Here is a 9,971-nt window from a genome sequence, read left to right as displayed (position 1 = left end):
AAGTCACTTCAGTCGTGTCCGACTCTGTGCGACCCCATAGATGACATCCCACCAGGCTCCTCTGTCCCTGGGATTCTCCAGGCAAGAACACTGGAGCGGGTTGCCATTTCCTTCTCCAAGGCATGCATGCTAAGTTTCTTTAGTCACCTCCGACTCTGTGCGAGGGACAGAGCCCACCTGGCTCCTCTGTCCACGGGATTCTCTAGGCAAGAATACTGGAGTGGGTTGCCGTTTCCTTCCCCGGTAGAAAGATATAGTAGATCTGATATTAATTTCTAACATAATTCCATAGAGATAAGAGAACAGACTCTGTATGATGTCCATACCTTTAGACCATGACGTCTTTGCACCTTGTTTCATGTCTGTCCCTGGCTGTGTTTCAGAGTCTCCTAGTTTACAGTCTATGGGAACTTGAATAGAATTTGTATCCTACTGCTGTGTGAAAATTGTATAAATCTTAATTATTTGAATTGGTTCACAGTGTTTTCAGGTCTATTATATCCTTCTACTTTTTCTGTTTTAAACTTTTATTTATTTACTTATTTTGCAGAGGTAACAGCTGTTTTTATTAAAGTGAAATGAGAGGGGCCACAAGAACAGGAAGTTAGCTCTCGGAGGCAAGAATCCTCTTGGGTGAGAGAGAAAACAGAAAGACTGCTTTTTGTACTGTATGAGGCTGAAGTAATAAGATCTTAAACATGAGGGACCCAAGGTGACTTCATATACAAGGTATAAAAGATTGGCTTGAGTATTAGCTTGAATAGGGAAATGGGAAGTCTTTCTCTGAGCTCAGGAAGAAAGAATTAAAGCCATAATTAAGGTTGCACAGGAGAGAATAAATACCCTAGTGACCCACATGTAAAACAGATTATAAAGAAGACAATGAGATTTGAGGTTAATGGAGGGTCATCTTGCCCAGGCCGCCGTGTGTCACAAGGCCAAATGGGCACTAACAAGTACTGTCTGCCCGGGTGAGGGTCAGGGGTGGGTGTGAGGCGTCGACGTTTATCTTTTGATGTACATTTAAATAAATTTTACTGAGAAGTAGGGAGAAAAGTTGAATCTGATATAGTGAACTGGATGCCATGCTACCCTTGAAGATTTTTATTGTTAGTCCACTGCACCATTTGTGATTTGTTCAGTTTTTTTTTTTAACTTCCAAAATATAAGACTCCAAAGAAATCTAAGAACAAACTCACATTTTCTCTATGTACAGTTCTTCCTCAACTCTTCTTTTTCTATTTTAAACATTTTTAATTAAGAGTGAAATTTAAGAGCCCTTAATACGACTGAAGCAACTTTGCAGCAGCAGCAGCAATGTATATATTTAAAAGTACTGAATGTGTATGTCTAATACACACATAAATATTATGTAATAAATACTTAAAGTGTGTATTTATAAGATACTGTGTATATTTATAAAGTACTGAATTTCCAGTATTTTGGTCACCTGATGCAAACAAACTGACTCATTGGAAAAGTCCCTGATGGTGAGAAAGATTGAGGGCAGGAAGAGAAGAGGGCATCAGAGGATGAGATGGCTGGACCCCATCATTGATGCAATGGACATGAACTTGGGCAAACTTTGGGAGATTGTGAGGGACAGGGAAGCCTGGCATGCTACAGTTCATGGGATCACAAAATCAGACATGACTGGGCAACAGAACAACAGTGTGTGTACTTATTTATTTGCAACTAGTTAGCTTGTTTCATATCTGTTGTGCCTTAATATGTTTTACATTTGTGTCAAAGATAGTATTGCCTGTTCAGAATGCATGCTATAAAGATTAAGTAATGAAATGACTAATTCAGAGTCTCTGGTACAGAATAGGGGATGTGGTTCTGAGTGGAAATATTTGGAGAAATTTTTAAGGAGATGTAATGTTTACCAATTTTGGTCTAACAAATTCATTGACAGAGGTCTAGAAAGTAATCAAGATTTGCTTTATCTAGTATCATGAATGTCAAAGTGTTAGTTGCTCAGTCCTGTCCAATTGTTTGTGACCCATGGACTGTAGCATGAGAGGCTCCTCTGTCCATGGAATTCTCCAGCCAAGAATACTGGAGTGGGTGAAGTGAAGTGAAGTGAAAGTCACTCAGTCATGTCTGACTCTTTGTGACCTCATGAACTATACAGTCCATGGGATTCTCTAGTCCAGAACACTGGAATGAGTAGCCTTTCCCTTCTCCAGGGGACCTTCACAACCATTCTTTTTCCAGGGGATCTTCCTGACCCAGGGATCGAACCTGCATCTCACACATTGCAGGCAGATTCTTTACTATCTGAAACACCAGGGAAGATCCATCTAATAGCATATTTGTTAGTATTTCTTCCAATTTGGTAATAAGGATAAGGATAATGAAGATGATTTGTTGCTAGCAATAAAAAAGACAACAATATCATCTCCCTTATGAGAATGGCCTCATGAATGGCAATTCTACTGGGTTTGTAGTACAGAATAGGCTTCGTTGATTTCCCAAATGGCTTATCTTCTCACCTCATATTGATTATAGAGTGACATATTTCTCCATCAGTATGAAATGATTCTACCAAAGACTTTGTGCCTTACTGGTAAACAAATACAGAAAAATAAGATTCAATAAAGTAGGTAAGTTCAGTTCAGTTCAGTCACTCAGTCATGTTGACTCTTTGAGACTCCATGGACTGCAGCATGCCAGGCTAACTTGTCCATTACCGACCTCCAGAGCCTACTCAAACTCATGTCCATCACGTCGGTGATGCCATCAAACCATCTCATCCTCTGTCATCCCCTTCTCCTCTTGCCTTCAATCTTTCCCAGTATCAGGGTCTATTCAAATGAGTCAGTTCTTCCCATCAGGTGGCCAAAGTATTGGAGTTTCAGCTACAGCATTAGTCTTCCAATGAATATTCAGGAATGACTTCCTTTAGGATGGACTGCTTGGATCTCCTTGCAGTCCTAGGGACCCTCAAGAGCCATCTCCAACACCACAATTCAAAAGCATCAATTCTTTAGCGCTCAGCTTTCTTTATAGTTCAACTCTCATATCCATACATGACTACTGGAAAAACCATAGACTTGAATAGACGAACCTTTGTTGGTAAAGTAATGTCTCTGCTTTTAAAATGCTGTCTAGGTTAGTCATAGCTTTTCTTCCAAGGAGCAAGTGTCTTTTAATTTCATGATTGCAATAACCATCTGCAGTGATTTTGGAGCCCCCAAAAATAAAGTCTGTCAGTGTTTCCATTTCTTTTCCATCTATTTGCCATGAAGTGGTGGGACCGGATGCCATGATATTACTTTTCTGAATGTTGAGTTTTAAGCTAAATTTATCACTCTCCTCTTTCACTTTAAATGGGGCATTTATGCAGAACTGGAAAAGACAGCAGTCTTAGAATTAAAGGACATCAATGACTATAATTAAGATTGTGAGATTGGTAGCCATTTATAGATGTAAAAATGATAGTGATAAAAGTTCCTCCCAGAAGCTAGATACAAAGTTATCAATTGATGCTTCAATAAGAAGAGAAGGCTGATGGTGCTTTTGAACAGCTCATGAGTGAACCAGTCTGAAAACATCACTTAAATTTAGAAACCAGTTGTAACTTCTAAGTTGATCAAGGCAGTCATACCAAGAGGTGATTTTTTTCTGGACAATTGTAAATATTACCTTTTCCTAGACAAAAATGATAGGGATCTCTGATGAATAAATCTATGATCAGAACTTTCAACATTATACTTAATGAGTAAATTTAGAAATAAGGGTTTTTACCATTATTGATATTCATAAATCTTGAAATTTTTCACATGATAATGGCATGTCATATAAAGTTTTAATGTTCAATATACTTTCTTTCTTTGCCAAAAGTTTTCTGAAACTAACCAGCTTTTGATTTAAAATGTTTCACTCCCTTTCATAGAGAACCACTTCCGAATCCTAGCACGGATCTGTTGGGTCTTCACTGTAGATGATGCGGTTCATCAAAGCTGGGAAGATGATGCAGATGTTGCCCATGAGGACACGGGCCACTGAAGAGAGGTGCTTCCCAAAGCGGTGCGCCATAGTCAGACTGATGATTGGAATATAGAAAAGCAAGACAGCACAGATGTGAGAGACACAGGTCTGCAAGGACCTGAACCACTCCTCCTGGGATGGAATAGCCAAGACAGTGCAGGATCAGAATGTAGGACTCAAGAATTCATATGGAATCAAATAAAAGAGTACAAATAACCAGAGCCACGGCATAGAAACTGTTGAAGCAGATGTCAGAGCAGGAAACCTCGGCAGGTCTTGATGGAGACAGAAGCAATGAAAGTATGTAAGAATGGCAGTGTGGAAAAACTTCAGACGGATAATGGGAGCAGTGAAAACAAAACTCCTAATTATGAACATAAAACTCTTAATTAAAATCCCAAGCCTGATTTTGATGATCTTGGTGTTGGTTAATATGGATGTATATCCCATACATACAGATTACATACATACAGATTCCTGTGAAATGATAAAAAACCATGTCAAGAAGGACTCCAGACTGTGTGAGGGAGAGACCATGCATAAAGTAAGTTTGGGCAATAAAGGCATCCAGGTTGACTTCCTGGCTGAGCCGCAACAGGATCCCTAGGACTTAATATTTTGTAAAATATTCTGAAACCTTAGTGATAGCAAAATAGATTATATTTCATATTTCAAATAGCTGATATTATTTGATATTTTCGAATGAATGAGATATGAGAAGATAAAGTGTACAGTTGTATTTCAGATTTCAATATATCCTAGGTAATTTTTTGCTGAACTAAATATTTTCAACTGCAGAATTATAATGAGAGTATTAATAGTTTAATAAGTTATGATGTGCTCCGCTTAGTTACTCAGTCATGTCCAACTCTTTGCAACCCCATGGACTGTAGCCCACCAGGCTCTTCTGTCCATGGAGATTCTCCAGGCAAGAATACTGGAGTGGGTTGTCATACCCTCCCCCAGGTGATCTTCCCAACCTAGGAATCAAACCCAGGACTTCTGCATTGCAGGTGAATTCTTTACCATCTGAGGCACCAGAGAAACACATGAATACTGGAGTGGGTAGCCTATCCATTCTCCAGGGGATGGTTCTGACCCAGGAATCAAATCCGGGTCTCCTGCATTGCAGCCACATTCTTTAACAGCTGAGCTACCTGGGAAGCCCTCCTAGCACATAGTAAATGTTAAAAAAAAAATGTTCCTTAATATGGTCATTATGAAAATAGAGGCTCTGATTTTAACTGGCTTATAAGAATTATCAATCATATGTAAAATTATGTGACTTTAAGCAATGTTTTATATTTGCTAGCTAGCACATCAACTCTTTGAATACTTAAGCCATGCTTTCAAAAAAGAACAAGAGAGCTTGTAGATGAAGTTCAGGGAAATAAAATGAAATTTGATATTAATAGCAATAACTTGTTTTATATAAGAGATATCTGCTTCCCTTCAAATAAAATGTAAACATCAGTCAGGGAGGAAGGAAACTACTAAAACTTCCTGAATCTCTCTGTCCAAACCTCCTTTCCAAATTTCCCAGGGTGAGATTTGGTTTTCTTTTTTTTTAAATTTGATGACAGTGAAAGAGGAGAGTGAAAAAGTTAGCTGAAAACTCAACATTCAGAAAACTAACATCATGGCATCTGGTCCCATCACTTCAAGGCAAATAGATGGGGAAACAACAGAAACAGTGAGAGACCACATTTTGGGGCTTCAAAATCACTGCAGATGGTGACTGCAACCTTGGTGCTTGCACCTTGGTAGAAAAGCTATGACCAACCTAGACAGCATATTAAAAAGCAGAGGCACTGCTTTGCCGACAAAGGTCCGTCTAGTCAAAGCTATGGTTTTTCCAAGTAATCATGTATGGATGTGAGAGTTGGACTATAAAGAAAGCTGAGCACTGAAGAGTTGATGCTTTTGAACTGTGGTTTTGGGGAAGACTCTTGAGAGGCCCTTGGAATGCAAGGAGATCCAACCAGTCCATCCTAAAGGAAATCAATCCTGAAGAGTCATTGGAACACTGATCCTGAAGCTGAAACTCCAATACTTTGGCCACCTGATGTGAAGAACTGACTCATTGGAAAAGACCCTGATGCTGGAAAAGATTGAAGGCAGGAGAAGGTAACAACAGAGGATGAGATAGTTGGATGGCATTACCAACTTGATGGACATGAATTTGAGCAAGCTCCAGGAGTCGGTGATGGACAGGGAACCCTGGCCTGCTGCAGTCCATGGGGTCGCAAAGAGTTGGACATGACTGAGCAACTAAACTGAACTGACTCGCAACATTATTCAAAACTTGGTGAAGTGAAAAGTCTGCTGTGAACACACTCCCCATGGGTTTTCTCCCATTCTTCCCAAGGGACGTTGGCACTATATGTTGCGTCACTCATCCTCAACATCTCCCAGGATCTGGGATTTACTCCAGTGGCTCCTATACTGTTTGCACCTGCATAAATCTTGCTTCTTCTAGAATCTAGAGGCCACTGTGATCCAAGGTGGAAAAAGAAAAAAGAGTACAATCAATTTTCAAGGTTGGCAAGAACATCTCTCCTGTGAGTGAAACTTATCTTTTACTAAGTCCCTGAAACATGAGTGTTGGAATGGACAACATCACTGATAAATGACTGTTTTAAATGACTTAGTGCCTTTGTAATAAGCAGAGTTTAATCCTCCACACAATAGCAGTGCTTTGCAGTTTATTTCACCAGGATTTACATGTGAACAACCCAAATGTGTTTTCCTTTTCTACTTTGCATGCTTAAACATTATTATTCTTTGCAAAGTAAAAGATCCTTCATATTTGAGGCCTGTAATGTGAACCATTCAGCTAAAAATTGGTGGTGACCTTGTGGATATGGCCTCTGATGGGGCCAAAAATCTAATAACAGGGAAGTTTCATGTATATGCATAAATTTGTCTCTGTTTCAGAGAATACTTAGCTTCTGAAAAACTACAAGCCTTGGATGTATATTTAAAGAGCTACTGTACTAATCCATTTCTTATTACAGCTGTTACTTCAGAGATTTTTTGAAGGCAGTCATTTTTCCTTGAGAGGTCACTGTCTCTGGAAATCGATGTCTGTCCGACCTGGTTCTAAAGTCAGTAACTCGACCTTTCTCCTCACGGGTTTCCCTGGTCTGGAGCAGCACTATCCCTGGCTCTCCATCCCCTTCTCCTGCATCTACGCCATGGTGCTCTCAGGAAACTGCCTGGTGCTGCATGTGATCCGCACTGAGCCGAGCCTGCACGAGCCCATGTTCTACTTCCTGGCCATGCTGGCCCTCACTGACCTCTGCATGGGGTTGTCCACAGCACACACGGTGCTGGGGATCCTCTGGGGGCTCAGCCAGGAGATTGGGCTGGATGCCTGCATTGCCCAAACCTTCTTTGTTCATGGGCTATCTTGCATGGAGTCTGGAGTCCTTCTCGCCATGGCCTTTGATCGCTTTACTGCAATCTGCAATCCTCTAAGATACACATCTATCCTCACCAATACCAGAATCATCCACATCGGTATGGTCATTTTAGGGAGGAGTTTCCTGCTCATTACTGCTCCCATTGTCCGCCTGAAATTTTTCCATTACTGCCGACGCCGCGTCCTCTCCCACTCCTTCTGCTTGCACCAGGACCTACTCCGGCTGGCCTGCTCTGATATCCGCTTCAATAGCTTGTATGCCTTAGCTCTGGTGATCTGTACACTGCTTCTGGATTCAGTGCTCATTTTCATCTCCTACACATTGATCCTGCACTCTGTCTTGACTATTGCATCTCGAGAGGAGCGGCTCAAGTCCTTGAAGACCTGTGTCTCCCACACCTGTGCTGTCCTGGTTTTCTATATTCCAATCATTGGTCTGACTATGGTACACCGCTTTGGGAAGCACCTCTCGCCTGTGGTCCATGTCCTTATGGGCAACATCTACATCCTTTTCCCACCCTTGATGAACCCCATCATCTACAGCATCAAGACCCAACAAATCCGTAACAGGATTCAGAGATGGTTCATTAAGCAAAGGAGTTCTAGAGGTTAATGTGTTTTAGGGGAGGGAAGGTAGTATTTGCAAGAGAGATGAATAATAATGACTTTTAGCAGCAATAACTGTATATGAAATACTCAACAGGTAAAGGCAAATATATAGTAATTTTCTTTCTTTTGTCACTGTTTTATACTGCAAATTTAACATGATTAACCTGCAAAGAATATAAAAAGTAATTTTTTTCATTAGTTTTTGAAAATCAGGGAAATACGTAGAGCAAAATTTATTGGTCTTATAGTCAGAGAGAGAAAGGGTTATTTGTCTTATTTCTTAATTTTAAAATTAAGTAGAATGTTAACTGAAGTGAATTATGTTCCATAGTGTGCCATTGAGCATTTTCAAATTTCTCAATTTATAGTACATGTATGATTTTTTTGAATTCTAGTTTAGAATATTTTATTTTTTCATGTAATTATTATATGTGTTTAATATGCATGGAAGAAACAGATTTTATGTATTATTTTTATGTGTCACAAATCATCTCTATCGAGATATTCATACTTCTACTTATTACTGAACAAAAGTGTCTGGAGAGCCCATTCCATTCCATCTAGTAAAATGTATGATATTCATAGATTACATTACATAGCTAATGCAAAAGTTTGATAAATAAGGACATTGAATCAGCTCTCACATTTGTACATTTCCTATCCAGTACCCCCAAATACGTACATTTGCAATCTGTAGTAAATTCAGAGTAGTGTGGGATGCTCATTGATTTTTAAATGATATTTTAATTGACTTTTGGAAGAGGTCATGGCAACCCACTCTGTTATTCTTGCCTCAGGAATCCCATGGAGTGAGGAGCCTGGCAGGCTACAGTCCACAGGGTCTCAAAGAGTCAGACACTACTGAGCAACTAACACTTAACTGATTTAATTACAGAGGTGTCTGTTTTATGACAGTAGATGAAAAGCTCCTGAGGGGCAATATTTATTATATGAAACTCATTTTTATTTAAAAATAATTCCACATATATCCTGGTATTAAAAAGCCTGAATATCACACTCTTTAATTAACTCTGATAAGAAAGTAAAGAGAGCAAACAGAAGAAGAAGCAATTTACATTGTTTAAGTTTTATATAAGAAAATGCATTGTTTCAGTTTAAATAAGAATATTCTGTGGATTTTTCATGAATGTGGTGTAATTTTGACTTAGCTGATTTTCCATATATGTAGAAGTCACAAAAGTTTTCATATATATTAAAGACTATATATAATTTTGTGGTTGCAAAGTTATCTAAGCATAAATTTCAAATATATTGAAAGGTGAAAACAAGGTAAATAAAATATTATATATATGAAATCTAAATTATAACTCAGTCAAGATAAGCAGATAACGGAAGCTAGAGGTAAAATTTACTAATGAACAAAATAAATAAATTACTTTTAAAAAAAGTTAAAATGCATTACAGACAATCTGAAGCAATTGGATGACAAAGGAAACTTTCAGAGAACAGAGAAAGTGGACTATCTAAAGCTACATTTGCAGTCACCTGCTGTTCCTGAGGATAAAGCAGGAGGAGAAGAACAATTTTCTTCCTGGCAGAAAACCAATTTTAAAAGTCAAGAAAAGACAACAACAACAAAAGAGAGAGACAGAGGCAGGTGATATAAGTATCTAACTGCAGATGAGAAAGAAGAACCCAAAACTAAGACTGATAATGCAGTCATTTTCACAGGACATATTGGCTGAATGGAGCTTTTCCAGAGACTCAGACAGTAAAGAATCTGCTCATAATGCGGGTGACCCGTGTTCAGTCTCTGGGTTGGGAAGCTCCTCTGGAGAAGGGAATGGCAAGCCTCTCCAGTCTTCTTGGCTGGAGAATCCCATGGACAGAGGAGCCTGGCAAGCTATAGTCCATGGGGTCAGAAAATTTTATATGTCAAATCTGACACCCTAGAAAAATTACTAAATTTGGCAAGAGACAG

At 39.2% G+C, this 9,971-nt stretch overlaps 1 protein-coding gene across 1 annotated transcript; it reads left to right on the top strand.

The window, feature by feature from the left end:
- Nucleotides 1-335: 335 nt before the first annotated feature.
- LOC122449287 (olfactory receptor 51V1-like) lies at nucleotides 336-8,033 on the top strand. Its single transcript, XM_043480819.1, has 2 exons — nucleotides 336-360; nucleotides 7,105-8,033. Exons 1-2 carry the CDS (start codon nucleotides 336-338, stop codon nucleotides 8,031-8,033), a joined length of 954 nt encoding a protein of 317 aa, XP_043336754.1.
- Nucleotides 8,034-9,971: the final 1,938 nt, after the last annotated feature.

This window comes from Cervus canadensis, chromosome 11 (genome assembly GCF_019320065.1).
Source record: "Cervus canadensis isolate Bull #8, Minnesota chromosome 11, ASM1932006v1, whole genome shotgun sequence".
Taxonomy (NCBI): domain Eukaryota; kingdom Metazoa; phylum Chordata; class Mammalia; order Artiodactyla; family Cervidae; genus Cervus; species Cervus canadensis.
The sequence above is the reverse complement of the archived record's forward strand: the minus strand, read 5'-3'. Positions and strand labels throughout refer to the sequence as shown.